General features: G+C 62.0%; 1 protein-coding gene across 2 annotated transcripts in view; it reads left to right on the plus strand.

The window, feature by feature from the left end:
* The first annotated feature begins 2244 nt into the window (after window positions 1-2244).
* NHERF2 (NHERF family PDZ scaffold protein 2) overlaps window positions 2245-17291 on the plus strand; it is a 32631-nt gene continuing 17584 nt past the window's right edge. The window contains exons 1-2 of one of the 2 annotated variants that reach the window (XM_064390087.1): window positions 2245-2566; window positions 6465-6716. In XM_064390087.1, coding sequence (XP_064246157.1) covers window positions 2357-2566; window positions 6465-6716 — 462 coding nt within the window. In that variant the 5' untranslated portion in view covers window positions 2245-2356. Of the gene's footprint in view, window positions 2567-4740; window positions 4771-6464; window positions 6717-17291 lie in introns of those variants that run through there. The other variant, XM_064390088.1, reaches the window with a different exon arrangement.

Raw genomic sequence — 17291 nt, forward strand, 5'->3', positions numbered from 1 at the left:
AACAATTCCTTCTCCTCCCCCCTTCCCTCCAGTATTTTGGTTTAGCCAGTGAGTGGAAAAATCAATTATTCGCACTCCTCTAGCCTGATAAAAAGCTTCAGGACTCCACAAAGAGGCTCGAGGGAGCAGTTGTGTTGTACAGCAAATAAAACGGTCTCAGTTTCTCAGCTCTCCTCTTGGGTCACCCAGGATCTGTGCTGAGGCTGGCGCTGCTGGAGTGACACAGAGGAGCCAAAGCACCTCATGGGGGGACTGAAACATCCTCCTGGGGGACTGAAACATCCTCCTGGGGGACTGAAACATCCTCCTGGGGGAATAAAACATCCTCATGGGGGACTGAAACATCCTCCTGGGGGACTGAAACATCCTCCTGGGGGACTGAAACATCCTCCTGGGGGACTGAAACGTCCTCCTGGGGGACTGAAACATCCTCATGGGGGGAATAAAACATCCTCATGGCGGGGCTAAAACAAACTCCTGGAGGAATAAAACCTCCTCCTGGGGGGACTGAAACATCCTCATGTGGGGGCTAAAACATCCTTATTGGGGGGCTAAAACAAACTCCTGGGGGAACTAAAACATCCTCATGGGGGGAATAAAACATCCTCCTGGGGGGGGACTAAAACAAACTCCTGGGGGGACTTCACACCCTCCTTTGGTGGGACTTCACATCCTCATGGAGGGACATCACATCCAAATTTGGTGGATATCAGACCCTCCTGGTGGTACATCACATCCTCCTGGGGGAACTTCACATCCTCATGGTGGGACATCAGCTCCAACTTTGGTGGGACATCACATCCTCATGGTGGGACATCAGATCCAGCTTTGGTGGGACATCAGATCCTCCTGGTGGGACCTGGTGGCTGCCAAGCGTGTCCGGAGCCAGGGGCTGAGCCCGTCCCAGCCCACGGTGACAGACACCCCAAGGGACAGCAGCCAGTGTCCCCAGCCAGCCCCTGGCTGCAGCTCCCAGAGCCACTCTGCCTGCAGGGACTGAGGGGGAGGACTGGCAGAGATAAATAATGCTGTCATGTTTCACGATACGGTCTCCAAGCATGTGTTTGGTTCCAGGGTTTTTGAGGGTGGATTTATGCATAACTGCAGTGGAAGTAGGGTTTTTTAAGCAAACTACACATTAAAAGTAAATCAATATTAATTTCTGGATTATCAATTTTTATTTCCAGCCTCCAGCTGGCTGCTGTGTTTGCTTCAGCACTGTGAAATCTGGAAGGAAAGCTGTTGAGGAAGGGGAGGCTGCAGAAGAAGGCCTGAGAACCTGTGTCAAAGGAATGTGACACTCAGGGCCATCACTGTGACAGCTGCTCTGGCTGTGTCCTCCCTGTAAGAGATTTCAAGGAAATGAAGACGAGGAATGCAAAAGGTGAAGACGAGGAATGCAAAAGGTGAAGACGGGGATCTGTGTGTTTCATCAAACAAACCCGGCCCAGGTGAAACCCGGGTGGCCTCTCCAAGGGTCAGCCCAGATGGAGCCGGAGCCTTTCCCCACCAGGAGCCATTGACTCCTGGGACGGTTTGGGCTGGACAGGACCTTAAAGGACTTCAAGGTCCAGTGCCACCCATCCGGTGCCACCTCCTGCCATGGCAGGGCCACCTTCCACTATCCCGGGCTGCTCCAAGCCCCGTCCAACCTGGGGACACTTCCAGGGATCCAGGGGCAGCCACGGCTTCTCTGGACACCCTGTGCCACCGGGATCCACCAGACCGCCGCTGCTGGCAGGGGTTTGGCCCCGGGACTCCACCAGCCGCCGGTGTCGGTCCCGGTCCCGGTGTCGGTCCGGGTCCCGGTGCCCGTCCCGATGCTGGTCCCGGTCTCGGTCCCGGTGCCGGTCCCGGTGCCGATGCTGATTCCGGTCCCGGTCCCGGTGCCGATGCCGGTGCTGATGCCGGTGCCGACGCCGGTCTCGGTGCCGGTGCTGATGCCGGTGCTGATGCCGGTGCCGGTGCCGATGCCGGTCTCGGTGCCGGTCGCGGTGCCGGTGTCAGTGTCGGTCCCGGTCCCGGTGCCGCCCCGTCCCTCGCCGCGGCTCCGCCCCGTCCCCTCCCGTCCCCTCCCGTCCCCTCCCGTCCCGCCGCCGTCCCCGCCCGCCGCGCTCCCGGTGCCGCGGGGCAGCCGCAGCATGGCCGAGCTGCGCATCGCCCCGGCCCCGGCCCCTCGCCCCGCCGCTGCCCCGCTCCCTCCGCCGGCCGCAGCCCCAGCCCCAGCCCCGGCCCCGCCGCCGGCCCCGGCCCCGGCCCCGGCCCCGGCCCGCCCCTCGGCGCCCGCCCCGGGCCGCCCATAAAAGCGGCCCCGCGCCCGCCCCGCTCCGCCGCCGCCGCCGCTCCGCCGCCGGCCATGGCCAAGGACCAGCTGAAGCCGCGGCTGTGCCGAATGCTCAAGGGGGAGAGCGGCTACGGCTTCCACCTGCACGGCGAGAAGGGCAAGAGCGGCCAGTTCATCCGCAAAGTGGAGCCCGGCTCGCCCGCCGAGGCGGCGGGGCTGCGCGCCGGGGACCGCGTCGTGGAGGTGAACGGGCTCAACGTGGAGCAGGAGACGCACCACCAGGTAGGGCCCGGCCGGGGCCCCGCGGCACCGCGGGCCGAGCGGGGCTGTGCCCGCTCCAGCCGCCCTGCGGCGGGCCGGAGCGGGCTTTCACCCGAAATATCCCCGCGGGAGCATCCCCGGCCCGGGGCGGCTGCAGCGGCGGGGTGGATGCAGAGGTGGATGCAGCGGTGGGATGGGTGCAGAGGTGGCTGCAGAGGTGGGATGGATGCCGAGGTGGATGCAGAGGTGGGTGCAGAGGTGGGTGCAGGGTGGGCTGGGTGCCCCCCAAGCTGCCGGGGCCCGGCTCTGCGTGGCCCGGGACCCGCAGCCCCGTGCGGGGTCGCGCCGCTGGGCGCAGGGCGCTGCAGCCGTGTCCAGGTGGGAAAGGCGAAGAAAGGTGTGTGGGGCTGGGCAGGGCTCTGCCGCGTTATGCAATCTGTGGTGGAAAGGAATGGGGAGACCCAGGGCTTTATTTCCGGCTCTGCTGTGGGTTTTCTTGGCTGCTTTGGGCGAGCTGCGCCTGCCTGTGGAGCCCGGAGTGTGGGAAGATGCCTGAAAATCTCCAGATAAAGCTGTGCAGATGTTCAGCGGTTGGGCTGGCCAGAGAGAGATAGGGCTCCGAGGGGAGCCGTGGCTCTTCCCGGCCACGCTGGGACTGGGCAGGTCCGAGGGTGCTCTTTCTTTGCTCTCCCACAGAAGCTGTTTCAGGCTGTGGCATTTTCTCCCTGTAAAACTGAAACTTGCATTTGTCAAACAATTTAGTCTAAAAAAACCCCAAAAATGCGGAAAAGAACAAGCAATGAGAAAGAAAACAAACAAGCAGCGAGGTTCAAGCTACTCCAGTGCTGCTGGACACTCGGAGCCTGGCAGGGGCACAGTTTGCCTCGTGGTTTGTGGGGCTCTGCAGGATTTGGTGTTTTAGTAACTTGAAACATCTGCTCAGCCCGGCTGCCAGCGCTGCAGGGGACAGAGCTGGGATGTGCCTGGACCCCGCAGAGTTTTGGGGGGCTCTGTGTTCCCAGACCTCGGCCCAGGTGTGGATGTTGCCGTGCTGAAGGTGAAGCTCATCCTTCCAGGTGGCTCCAGTAAAGCCCCGTGGACTCCCCTCCCGAGCCTGGTGGGGTTTGGTGGCCAGCTGAGCTTGTTTTGATGCTCTGAGCCAGCCGTGTGAAAGTTGATGTTTGTCCTGAGTGCGATTTCAAACCCCTTGAAGGAGGATCCCCATCTTTGATGTGGCGGGCAGGAAGGAGGGCTGTGTTCCTGTGGTGCCTTGGAAGCCACCCGAGCTCCCTGCTGCCGCTGGGGCCGGGCGATAGCGCAGCCAGCTGTGCCTTTGAAACGTGCTGGGGCTTCCCAGTGGGTCCAGCGAAATGGGAGGGGGAAAGTTCTCTTTCTTCCTTTTTTTTGTTGTTTGTTTTTGCTGCTGGCGGCGGGATGGAGCGCTGGCACTGGCCGCCTGCTGCAGAGCAGTGATTGGAACGGGGTGTCCAGGAGCTCGGTGCCCGCTCCGCCTGCCGTGGCACTGGGATCTGTGAGAGTGCCACTGCTGGAGCCCTGCCTGCTCCGGGATCACCCTTCTCCCTGCCTCAGTACCACAAGAACCTCTTCCTTCCCCCAAAAACTACCCAGCACCAGCGTGGCGAGGGCGATGCCCTGGCGGGTCACACGGCCACCTCACCGTGGCACTCCTCATGCTGCTCCTTGCCCAGCCTTGAACAAGTAACACTTCTCCATGTGCACAGGGGAGCCCGCAGCACACCAGGCCTTGCTGCTTGGGTGTAACTGTGTTTCCAGCTGAAGCTGGCAGCATTTTTGTCTTTGTTCTCTTTTTTTTTCCTTGGCCTTGCCCATGGAGCGAAGGCAGAGCGTGTTCTGTGTCAGAATTGCATCCTGGGTTCCTCAGAACCCGGCAGAGCCGCAGCTCCTGAGCACAGAAAGGCTCCTGGTGCCCAGGTAGCCTGGCAGCATGGAGCTGGGCACGGGCACCTCTGTGGGAGCTGCTGCTGGTGGCACCGTGAGTCCTTGGGCGCTGCTGTTTGGCAAGGGTGGCAGGGCCGGCGCTGCCGGGCTGGCGCTGCTGTCACCAGGGGTAAAGTCTGCTTGGGTGGAGCTGCGGAAATCGTGGGGCTGGGTGGGGTGCTCAGGAGGTCCCAGATGAGCAGGGCGGGCTGCATTGTCTCCAGAAGCCTGCGGGACTCCGGGCTGGGAGCATGGCTCGGAAGCGGGTACGGCGCTGGGCAGGAGCCCACCAGGAGCTGCTGCTTTGCCTCCCAGCTCAGGGAGACCTGCGGCCTTGGGGGGCTCCTCACAGCCCCTTCTGCTCATCCTGCTCGTGGGGAGGGGCAAGGGGCTGCTCTGCCACTCTCCATCCCTGCCTGGCTCAGCCCCTGCACTCGTGGGACCTTTGCTGCATCGCTGCTCTCGCTGTGGCTGTCGGGGGGCTCGGCCATGGGGTGAGCCCAGCACTGCTCCACGCCAGCTTTGAACCCTTCTGTGGACCCTCCGAGCTTCTCTGCAGTCTGTGGGACCCCTGTGGTCCCCTGTGCTGCCTGGAGCACCCAAACTTCAGGCTCTGGGGGTGTCACTGCAGGGCCAGCACCTTCCCTGTCCGCGTCTTTGCTGTGCATTGGCTGCTGCTGCCAGCTCCCCTCTGGGAGAAGTGTCCCTGCTGGTGTCAGCAGCACCGTCTGATGTCAGGTGTAAACGGATCTGAACGGGAGCAGATGGATTTTCTGGGCCTGATGGATCAGCACCCTCCAGGCTGGGAGCCCGGGCTCGCTGCCGTGCAGGCAGAGGCTGCAGTGGATGGGTTGCTTCAGCCTGTCTGCAGCCTGGGCATTTCTTACAGGCTGGTTTTTTTCCTTGTTTGCAGATACCGGCTCTGTTGACCTTGAGTGGAGCTCGCAGGGAGTAAATAAACGCTGGTTAATTGCGTATTAGGCTCGTTTGTCGCTCTAACCTTGGCGTGTCTGGCCACTGTGACCTAGATCAGAGCGGGAGCCCCAGGCTGCTTTTGGGGGGTTCCCAGCATGTCTGGGGTGTTCAGGGCCGCCCCATGGCTGGGGATGGTGGCTGAGCAATGCCACCTCTCCTCCTCCTCCTCGGGATGAAGGCTGTGCAGGGAGGAGGTGCCCTCGGCAGCTGCCAGCAGTCAGTCTGGAGGTGGTTTCCCTGTGGATGTTTGGGGTTTTCCCTGTTTCCATCCCAGCCCGCTCCGGTGGGATTTACCCCCTGCCTGGCTGTGGGATCAGTTTCTCCTGGCTCTCTGCGGTGTCAGAGCCTCTGCCAGTCCCTGATCCCTGCAAAGGAGCTGGGCACGGCAGGACAATGTCCCCATTCAGCCCTGCCTGAGCTGGATCCTGCCAGGGACGGGCTCATCTCCTGTTCCCAGCGCTGGCTCCCCTCCTCTCTGCTGGTTCTGGGGATGCATGCATGGTTTGGGTTGTTTCCTTCCTAAATCTACCCCTAACCAGCACAATGCTGTGTTGGGGGACAGTCCAGCACCCACATTGGTGCTTGGGGCCTTCCTGTGCCCCCTGGGTTGTGCCCTGCCCTGGGTATGGGAGTAGGACACCCTGGACTGGGGAGATGAGGGTGTTTGCTTGGTGGCACAGAGGGCTGCTGGTGCTCGAGGGGCAGTGACAGCCTCTGGAAGTGCTTGACTGAGCAGGAGGCCATCCCAGGTAGCTGGGCAGGGTGGTCTAGGGCAGAGCTGATGTGTGGCTGCAGGACCTGGGCTGCAGGGATCTCCCAAAGCTGGGTTCCTGTCCTTTCTGCCCCATCACCGGTGCTGGCTGTAAACTCCTTTCCATAACCCCTTACCCAGACTGGAGCTGCAGCGCTGTGGGGAGCTGGCGGCCCCTGGGTGCCACCCCCAGTGTCCCCATGGCTGCAGCTGAGCCGTCCCTGCCGTCCCCAGGTCGTGCAGCGCATCAAGGCCGTGGAGACGGAGACGCGCCTGCTGGTGGTGGACAAGGAGACCGACGAGTACCTGTGCAGCCTGCGGCTCACCTGCACCGAGGACATGGTGCACAACGGCATCCTGCTGGGCTCGGGCCTGCCCCCTGCCAAGGCCGGCGACAACGGCGAGCTCTGGAAGCCACAGCTGGATCTGAGCGGGGGCAGCCTCCAGAGGCATTCCCACAGCTTCTCCTCGCACGGCAGCAGGAAGGTGAGGGCACGGCGGGGCTGTGGGACCCCTGGGGTCTTCTTCCTCCTTGAGCATGGCTTGTCCCATCAGAGAAAGCCCTTCTGTGTGTGACTGTCACCTTGGGGTGTCCCAGGCTGCCCTGTGGAATCTCTCATTCCAGGCAGCACTGGGGTTGGGGGCTGTGCTTTCCCTCCCCTCCAGTGCTCCCGAGGGTCTCCTGAGCTGCTGGGGGGCTCTGGGGGGCTGCCAGTGCTGGGGACAGTGACCCCACAGTGCCTGAGCCAAGGCTGGTGTGCCAGTCGGGGTCTCAGGCTGCCCGGAGCAGGGCTGGGGCCAAGCTGGAGCTCATGAATGAGCTTCTCTCCCTCCATTATTAGCAGGAGGGAGGGAACATCTGGGTTGAACATGTTCGCAGCTTTTTGCTGAAATAGGAAGTTAATTGGCTCTTTTTGAGCAGCCTGGGTCTGGACTGGGATTCAGCGCTAAGTGCCTTTTATTGGTAAACTCCTTTCCAGAAGGGAAGGAATTCGGGGTGGAACACGGCCAGTTTCCATGGCTGCGGGGCTGGAGCCGGCGCAGGCTGGTGCGGGGCTGATAGCGGGGCTGCCTCGGCTGCGAGCGGCAGGAGGTGGCTGCGTGTGTGTCACCCTGCCCCTCGGCCCTCTGTCCCCTCCCATTCGTGTCCCCCTGTCCTGTGCAGCCTCTTCGGCACGGAGCTGCAGGGCATCCCCCTCCTCCTCCTCTTCCTCCTCCTCCTCCTCCTCTCTGGGGCCCTGCAGGGGCTGCCTGCCAGCTCGGTCTCTGTCCCCTCGCACCGGGGCTGGCGGCCGAGTGCTGGCCCAGAGGTGGCCACTGGGCTGCCAGGAGGAGGTCCATGGAAGTCGGGAAAGCGTTGTGTGCTCAGGAGCCCCCCGTGCAGAAATCCCCTGCAGAGGAGGGGTGATGCTGGTGTGAGGCAGGAACAGCCCGGCAGCAGAGGGGCTCTCACCTCTGCTGCTTCCCTCTGGAGCTGTTGGCAGTCTTGCAGAGAAGGCTCCCCCTTCCCTGGGCCAGGCTCGGAGACAGTGTTTTATTTTTCTTTATTTATTACCTGATTTGAAGCTGTGTTTCCCCTGGAGCCCCCCTGGGACGAGGCTGGGAGAGGAGCCATTCCCAGGGAGAGGGTGTCTCTCCCACCCATTCCCAGGGAGAGGGTGGCTCTCCCACCCATTCCCAGGGAGAAGGTGGCTCTCCCACCCCTTCCCGAGGAGAGGGTGTCTCTCCCAGCCGTTCCCAAGAAGAGGGTGTCTCTCACACGGGGCATTTCCTCTCCTGCTCTGTTCCCCGTGCTGGTCGGGCTCCAGCAGCGGGAGCTGACGGGAAGTCAGGCCGGGGGAACAGGACGGTTCTTTCCGGCCTTTGGGCTTTGGCTCCTCCGAGGAGAGGGTGGGACAGGGAGAGCAGGGCTGGGAGCGGGGAGGAGAGCCCGTGTTCCCCCCAGAGGGGCTTTTCCTGAAGGCACAATTCCTTCCTTCAGTGCTCACTGTGCTGGACCAGGGGAGCTGGCTCCAGGGGGGGATCCCCCCTCTGGGGATGGGGTCAGGCTGCTGAGCACCTTGGGGTGTTTGCTCCTGCCCTGGCAGCTCTGGGGAGAGCTGGGCACTGCCAGCTGTCCTGCCAAGGTCACTCCTCCCTGCCAGGGCCCTGTGTGGCTCTGGGGTGAGGTCAGGGGTGGCTGGAGCAGCAGGACCTGCATCCTGCTCCTGTGCCTTGCCGTCCTGCCTGGTTCAAGGTGGTGAAACCTGCTCCAGGCTCCTGGTCTGGTCCGTGTGTCCTTCCTGCTGGCTGCCAACGCAGCAGGAGGCCAGGGCGTGGTGGGGAAGGGGTGGTGGACCCCGATTTCTGCCCTGCACTGTGTCCCCCCATGGGGCAGCTCGAGCCTGACCCTGATCCAGAGATACAGGCACTGGAATGTGCAGCTCCCAAGTGTGGTGGGGGTTTTTTGGGAGATTGCTGCTGCAGCGAGGCTGTGACAGCTGGGATACACTCAGAGATTTGGCCCCAGCCAGATTTAGGGCTTTTCTGAGCTTTCCTGGAGGCGTGCAGTGAAGGAGAGGAGGCAGCTCCTTCCCCCTGCAGCCCCTGTGGGAATGGGGCCGCTGCTCCAGGGAGCTGCATTTTTGTCAGCAGCGTTTGTTTATAGAAAGGCTGGAGTTTTCCTGCATTGGAGGCCGGGGTTGTTCAGGGCAGCCTGAAGAGACGAGCAGAGGAGGGAAATCTGGTGGCTGTGATGGAGCAGGGAGGGGGGGCACGGCCCTGCCACCCCCCAGAGCTGCCGTGGGTGGGGAGGTCACCCTGCACCAGGAACCTCGTGCTCCAGGAACCTCGGTGATGCCATGAATAATTCAGCATGTGTTTAAAATCCTGCCCGGGGAGCAGGTCAGCAGGGCTGGCAGCCAGCAGCTGTGGCTGTCACAGTGCTGTGGGGACAGTGCCCTGCGTGGCCGTGGTGGCACAGGGAGCCAGGGCTGCCCTGTCCCACAGAGTTGTGCCCATTCCTGTGTCTGCTGGGCTGGGGGGTTTGTCCCACTCTGTCCCCTGGCAGGGGGCAGCACCTTTGCAGGGGCTGTGGCTCTGCTGTCCCGTTCCTGCTGGGCACTGGGACCCCGTTATGGCCATTAGGGATGTCCTTGGGACTTGCTGCCTTCTCCAGGTGTGTTTGTAGGAGAAACAAGAACAGCAAAGCCAGAGAGGAATTGGGGGTGATGCAATTCCCTTCCTTCGTGCTCTGGTCTGCAGGGGGTGGGTGTGCAAAGGGACCTGTCCAAGTTTTGAGAAGGATGAACTTCTCCAGGGTTTATCCTCTGGAGCACAAACCCACACCTTGGAGCTGCTGGATTCCAGCCTGTGGAGTCTGGGAGTCTTCATGGGGGGGATCAGTGGCTGGTTGTTGGTTGTGCTGTACTGGGGAGGGATGTGTCACCTCAGGGTCACTGCTGGCAGGAGCTGGAGGCAGCAGGCTGGTGTCCTGGGGTGACACGGGGGTGGTGGCAGCTCCTGAGCCCCGTATGTGTGTGGGGACAGCTGTGCTGCTCTGCAGGACCAGGTGTGGGGTCAGTGCTGACCTCGAGGCTGTCAATATTTACCTTCTCTTTGGGCCAGGAGGCAGAACTTTTGCCTGTTCCAATAACCCCTGGTGCTGTGGTGTCTCTGCTGTGAGGGAGGAACTCAGGACAGATGGCTTTGGAGCACTTGGCCAACTCAGCCAAGGCCCGAAATTTAGGGCTTGTAGAATAACCACAGAGATGTAATAAAACCTAACATGAGCAGAAATGTCTGCAGCAATTATGCAATTGAAAAAATAAATAAATAAGTGGCTGGTTTGAATTAAAGCACTTCCCTGCAGCATCCTCCACCGCCCATGGGGGCTGGCATTGGCAGGGATGGCAAAGCTGAGCCCTGGCACGGCCTGGTGATGCCCCTGCTGTGCAGGGAGAGGTGTGGGGAGCCCTGGGGCACAGAGTGTGGCTGTGTCCCCTGCATTCCCTGCCCTTCCCACAGCAGCTGGGTTTGGGGATGCTGTGAGAGGGCAGAGCCGGGGGGCAGCAGGGCTGTGCCACCCCGGGGGCAGCAGGGCTGTGCCACCCCGGGGGCAGCAGGGATGTGTCACCCCCGGGGGCTCTGCCCATTTCTGCTTCAATAAAACCATTTTTCAAAGCCAGCCGTGCCGCTGCAGCGTGAGCTGCTCCTGGCTGAGGACATGGGATGGCTGAGGCAGGGACGGTGCCTGCAGAGCCTCTGCCACCCCCGAGTCCTTGCCATGGGCACTGCCCTGAGGCTGTGCCTGGGCTGGGGGCTCGGCCGGGCGCGGGCAGGGGTCCCCGGTTTTGGGGTTCCCATCCCGCAGCAGCGGGCGGAGCTGCGGGGCCGCGCTGCTGACCCCGCTGCATTATTGATGTCGCCGGGCTGTGGCATCGCGTGTCACCGGGCTGGGGGTGGCCCCGGAGCGGCTCCAGCTCCCCGGCAGTGGGGGCTGGGACACGGGGGGATGCGAGTCCTCATCCCTGGCAGTGCCCAGGGCCGGGCACAGGGGCAGTCTGGGGTAGGGGGTGAGGGAGTGAGAGGGACCCGGAGCTCCCGTCGCATCCCAGGGTTCCCTGATGGTTTTGGGGTGCTGCTGCAGGGGCTGGGGGGCTCCAATCCCCCAGCCCTGCGGGGTGGGACAGCCCCAGCCCGTGTCCCTGTGCCCTCTGCTGCGAGTTCGGGGCTGCCCGCGGGATTCTTGTTCTGCCTGGGATGGGCAGCGTGCTGGGCACCACCTCAGCACCCGCAGGAGGGGCTGGCAGGGACCCCAGCCCAGCCCTGCTGCTCCCCGTCCTGCCTGGGCCGTTTCCCGGGGGCTGCGAGCTGCAGGAGCCGGGCGGGGCGGGGGTCCCGCATCCTCCCGGCGCTGCGGGGTTTGGATGCCCGGAGCTCCCTGGGCATGGCCAGGGCAGGGCCGGGCTGGCACCCCGCTCCAGGCTGGCCCCGCACAGCGGGCTGGGGGCTATTTTGGTGCCGGGCAGCTCAGGAAGCCCCTCCCGGGGAGGAGAGCATCCACCCCGCGGCACGAACTTCCTCCCCGCGGTATTTTTAGTGAAACACAAAGCCGGGGGGGGGGAGGCGAGAGGCAGATTAGCATCGGGAGGAGCCGTGCCCTGCCAAGAGCCTTTGTTCCCGGAGCCACACGCTGCCCGGGGGCCGCAGGGGTCACCCCGGGACCCCCCAGCTCCCCGGAGCTGGCTGCAGGGCGCTGGGGATGCTGCGGGTGGTCCAGCCGGTGCTGATCCCTTCTGCATCCTCGAGTAATGAAAAGCTTTCCCTCGGAACGATTGGGAAGCTGATATTAACTGGGAGCTGCTGGAAGTGCAGCCCTCCCCAGCCCCCCGGGCTCCAGCAGCTTTCCTTCAAACCCAGCCCCGCTCACAGCGGGCTCCCGGCCAGCTGTGGATGGTTCTGTTCAATGGCAGGGCTATTAAATGCTTTAGAATAAATTAAAAATCTTCTGGCAGCGGCGGGGCCTTCAGCGTGTGCCCTGGCAGCTGCACAGAGCCTCTGCTGTGCCTCTGCTCCGTCCCCTGGAGCTGCTCCAGCCTGCTGGCCTCGTGGGCTTGACATGGCAGAGGAAACCTTAAAACAATATTGGGTTTGGGCTGGGTTTTTGGGTTTTTTTTGGGATGCTCTGTTTATCCCCGAGAGCCCAGTGAGTTGTGGAGAAGGGGATGTGCTGCACATCCCCAGCTGTTCATCCAGGGCTGTCCCGGGGCTGTGTGCAGGGATAAATCATGCCAGGGGGTGGATCTGGACCTGTGGCTGTGGGGGAATCCCAGCTCCCCCTGCCCAGCCCCTGGGTGGAAGGTTCTGGAGCTGTGGGATTGCTGCTGGGGAATGGAAACAGGAGGGCAAACCTGCCAGGGCTGCTGCCTTCCACTATGAGCTCCCAGGCTGGAGGGGGCAAGGCTTCCAGGCACACCTGACTTGCAAAAGATGTTCTGAAGAGCTCCTTTTAACCCCTAAAGCGCCGTTCCTTGAGTGCTCACAGCCCTTGAGATGTGGCATCGCTTCTGTGTTGTTCATTCCTGCCCTCCAGCCTGGGGAGTGGAGGCAATGATGTACCCAGCACTGTAAAACAGCTCAGGGTGGAAGTGAAGGTCTGTTCTGAGCTGGTTTTGTCTCCCAGTCCTTTGCTCTGCCTCTGGATCTGGAGATTTACAGGCACTGGTGGTGGGATATCCAGGCTGGATATGAGAGAGCAAAAATTAAACTTGTAATCAGTAGAGGCTTTCTCCAGATCCACAGGTCTCTGTAAATAAGGAATTGAACCTCAAGCTGTTGACATAATTCGTTCTGGCAAGACCCATATTGTAATTTAATTTCATTACATTTTGCCTGGACTCCTGAATGTTTTGGTTCCATTGCTGTGCACGTTCTGGCCAGATCCAGACGTGGAGCTGGATTTTGTTGGCTCAGTGTCTCTCTTTTCCCACTAAAGCTTTGCAGGAGTTTGTTTCCAGGTACAATAAGCTGGTGTGGGATGTTTGTTAGTGGTGAGCCTGTGAGAGCCAAATTTTAGTATTTTATGAGCTCTGGGAAGGGGAGAAAGACAATTCCCTGCAGGTGCCAGTGCTGTGAAAGTGTGAGAGGCTGCTGAGTGGGCAGAGAATTCTGGAATGGTTTGGGCTGGAAGGGGCAGGTCAGTTAATCATGGCAGGGACACCTTCCACCACCCCAGGCTGCTCCAAGCCCTGTCCAGCCTGGCCTTGGGCACTGCCAGGGATCCAGGGGCAGCCCCAGCTGCTCTGGGCACCCTGGGTGCTGTGCCCACCCTGCCAGGGAGCAATTCCCAATTCCCAATCTCCCACCCATCCCTGCCCTCTGGCAGTGGGAGCCATTCCCTGGCTCCTGTCCCTCCACGCCTTGTTCCCAGCCCCTCTCCAGCTCTCCTGGAGCCCCTTTAGGCTCTGGAAGGGGCTCTGAGCTCTCCCTGGAGCCTTCTCCTCTCCAGGCTGTACAATTTGCACTGCCTGGCTGTGGGTCTTCCCCCTGGGAGGGTCCCCAGCCTGGCACTGAGCTGTCCCAGGGATGCTTGAGGGAGGAGCAGCAGTGCCTGGCTGTCCAAATGTGCTCCTGGGCGTCTCCATCCCCATCTGCTGGGAGTGGGGTCGCTGCTCCCGGGCTGGTCTGTGATTAAACCTCCTGGAACTACAGGGATAATCCCCTTAAAGACATGAGCAGCACAAAAGGTGGTGGGAGGGCTGATCCCCCTGCTCCAGCCTCGAGCTCCCACCCTTGGGAGTGTGGCCCTGGCACCTGGCTGAGCTGGCACTCCCTGGGCACTGATGCTGTGCCCTGGGCAAGGTCTCCAGGGGCTCCTCCCAGCCCCTGTGTCCAGCACGGGGCTGGCTCCTTCCTCCCGGAGCAGCCAGAGGCCATCCCAGGTAAATCACTTCATTCTGGCTTGGCGTTGCTCGTGGTTAGCAGGATTTAATTAAGACAAGCCTTAATTAGTTGTAAGCGGGTGAGCTTTGCCTGGAAGAGTTCCCTGCTCCTGCCTGGCAGCTGGGCTGTGCTGGCACTGGGGGGCTGAGCCAGGGGGTGTGGGAGAGCTGGAACGTGGGCATGGATCCCCCTGGGAGTGCCTCACGGGTTGTGCTGGGCCCCCAAACCCCTCTTTGGGTTTTGTGAGCACTGTTCTGGGGCTGCTCCCCCTTTCTGGGGGCTCTGTGTTGCCCTCGCCACAGGCAGGGATGGCAGCGTGCCCAGGCACTGGCACCCCCTCAGCCCAGCTTTATCAGCAGGAGCAGCTGGGCCTGGCTCTGGGGTTATCTCAGGAGATCCTCCCTGCCCCAGGAAGCTCCGTGTGGCTGCCCAGGCCTCCAGGGGCCACCCCAGCCCTTATCTGCCCTGCCCTGCTCAGCTGCAGATAAGCTCAGCTCCCTGGCAAGGGGCATCCCTCGTTTTAAGGAGCTCGGGTTAAAAAATATCATTTTTGGAGCTCGGCAAGGCAGCCCTGCTGGTCCCTGGTCCCGTCAGGTCCCAGGATGATCAGAGTGTCCCAGCATTGTGCAATGGGGGCAGTGGCAGCAGGTTGAGTCGTGGCTGGGGAGGTCAAGGGCAGCAGAGCTGGGTGCCGTGCCCGGCTCAGGTTTTGTGCAGGAGCTGTGACTTTTTGGGAGAAGGGAGCAGTTCACGTGTGGAGCTGAGAGTGGGGTTGAGGCCCCTCACCCCCCTGGTGCTTTCTGGAAAATGGCACCCCTGGCTGTTTTATTGCAGGGTTTCCAAACACAAAAGGCCTGGCTCGCACTGGTGACCCCGAGCGCCGTGCCCCGCGCTGCTTTTGCTCTCACACAAGGAATGCAGAGGATGTTTGGAGCCCTCCCCCTGCCCCATTTCCTCCAGCGAGCTGGGCTGCCCGGCCAAGACAAATATTGGGAGTAAACTATTGAACTTCCCTGGGCCAGCACTCACAGAGCAGCCCTGTTCTCCCCTCCCTGGGCAGGGGCCGGCCTGGGGGCGCAGATTGTCCCTGTGCCCGGTGCCCCCCTCGCTGCCAGGTGGGCAGAGCAGGAGAAAACCAGCCCCAAAGGGACAGCAGCATGCCTTGTGCTTCCTTCCCACCCTGCCTGTGCTTTCCTGGGCTCTGCAAGGCTGAGTGTAGCCCCCCTGCCCTCTTCCTCTGGGCTTTGGGGGCTCCTGGAGGGGACCAGGATTTGGGTCCTTGCTGGTGCAGAACAGTTTTCCCCATTTTTTCTGTGTGAGATGCCTTGACTTTCTGCAAGATGCTGGCTTTCTGCAGGGTGCTGGGCTTGCACCCTATCCCTAAAAATCAGGTCTTGGTGGTTTGAGCAGTCGGTGCTGGCCCTGCTGGGGTTTGCTGTGTGTCCCTGCCATGGTCACCCAGTCCCACAGCCTGGCACGGGGAAAAGCAGGACAGAGCCTGAGCAGTCCTTGGGAAAATACCTTTCCTTTGCCAAGAACCCTCCCTGTCCCGGGGTGTTCTGGGGTGGAGGTGCTGCCTGGTGCATCTCAGAGCCCCCTCCTCCTCCAGGGGTTTTCCTGGGAGCTGCGGTGCCAGGCCAGGGCCGTGGGAGCACAAAGCTGCAGGACTGGATTCCTGCCGTGGCCCGGGGTCACTGAGGGCCAGGAATGGGGCCAGCTTCAGCCAAAATGTTTGGTGATTGCTCAAGGCCTCCAGAAGCAGCTGGGGAGGCCAGAGGGGGCTGGGCAGAGCCTGGAGGTGCCTGGCTCCAGCACAGCCCTGGGTGAGAGCAGGGCTGGGCTGGGCTGGGCTGGGAGCCGTGCTGGGCAGGGGGTTCCATTTGGGATGTGCCATTGGGGTGGCAGCGCTCTGGTTTGGGGTGTCACAGACTGGGACAGGAGCTCTGTGCTGCTGCACAGCCCCTGTGGACGGAGGGAGGGAGGGAGGGAGCACTGTGGGATGGGGGAATTTATTCCCAGCATCTCCCTCTGCCTTCCCATGGTCCAGAGCAATCCCTGCTCTGGCCTGGGGGCTCATGGTGAGCGTGGGAAGGAGTTTTTCCCCTGCTCCAGCAGCTCGAGCCCTGCTCACTGACCCTGTGAACAGATCCCTGTGGATCTGCTGAGATCCCTTTCAATCCAGAATGGAGATTCCATCTTTCTCCTCTTGGACAAACCCCAGCCCGCATTTCTGCCTCCCATCACCCTGGAGCTGATCCCCGTGGAGCAGAGCAGCTCTCTGGTGCCCTGGCTGCGTGTTCCCTTGGCAGAGCCTGCTGGAAAAGTTGTCTCTCTCCATGAAAACACGCGCACGTGGCGCTTTCTGTCTGCTCCATCCTCCCTCCCTCCCTCTCCCTGGGCTGGGCCAGCTGCTCCCTGCTCCAGCCAAGCCTTGCTGCTGCTGCTGCTGCTGCTGCTGCTGGCTGCAGCCCTGCCCAGGCACAGCGTGGCTGCTTTGCTGCTGACTCTGCTCCAGAGGGGGAGAATCGCTGCTTCCCACAGCTTGTGGCTGAGAATCTCCCTGGCTGTGGGGCTGCCAGGGGATGTGGGGCAGCTCCATCCCTGCTGCACCCTGTGGGGCTGGGTCCCCACCTCAGGGACCCCCACTGGGCCTGTCCCCGCTGGGGACACGGGGTGCCAGGCAGGACGTGGCCCTGCAGCCCCAAAGAGAGGCCCCTTTGTGCTCAGGGATTTCCCTAAAGCTGCGGGGATGGCAGAGAGGGGCAAATCCAGGCTTACCCCCGGGGAGGCTGAGCTGGGATTTCTCTGGCAGCAGGTTTTCCCTGCTGAGGGAAGTGCTTTTCCCAGTGCTGGGCTGGGAGTGGTGCCATCCCACAGCCTGGCACTGCTGCCACCGTGGGCTGCCCCTCGGGCACCTCCCCACCCTCCACATCCTGGTTTCTGCTGCCTGGCACTTTCTTGGCATCAGAAGGGCTCCCAGCCCCCTGGGGCACTGCTCTGGCAGGGTGCTGGCACAGCTCTGCATCCCACAGCTCCTGGCACGGAGCAGCCTTGGGGTGAGCTGCCCACTGGGGTGGAGGGCACGGGGAAGTGCCAACCTCTTCTTGCTGCTGCTCTGCTGGTGAAGGGCCTCATTAACCTTTTGTGGTGACTTTTTGACCCCCACTGTGCCCAGGAGGGCTGCAGGGCTCAGGGGAAGTGTCCCTGGGGCCAGCAGGACCCTGCTGAGGTTTGGTGCCCTCTGGGCTTTCCATGGCATGGCTGATCCTCCTCCTCCTCCCAGGGATTGCCACCAGAAGAATCCCAGGAATACCCCAATTACCCTATCAGCAGCAGCTTGGCCGTGGGTCCTGCTGAGGAGCCGTGGCTGGACGTGTTCCATTGCTAATTGGAGTCACTCTGTGCCATCCTCACCCGCTGCCTTGGTGCTGCCTGCTGGCACAGAAAGCCTGGGAGGGCTCCAGAGGGAGGCAGGGAGGCAGGGATGCATCCAGAGGGAGGCAGGGATGCATCCAAGGGGCACTGGGTGTGTGCTGGTGCAGCCCCCAGGTTGGCTGTGGGAGCAGCACAAACCTCGAGTCTGCTGCCCTGGAAATAAATACCTTGGGTTTTTTTTTAATGTTTCTGTCACTCAATCTC

The sequence above is a fragment of the Passer domesticus genome, chromosome 15 (genome assembly GCF_036417665.1).
Source record: "Passer domesticus isolate bPasDom1 chromosome 15, bPasDom1.hap1, whole genome shotgun sequence".
In the NCBI taxonomy this organism is placed as follows: domain Eukaryota; kingdom Metazoa; phylum Chordata; class Aves; order Passeriformes; family Passeridae; genus Passer; species Passer domesticus.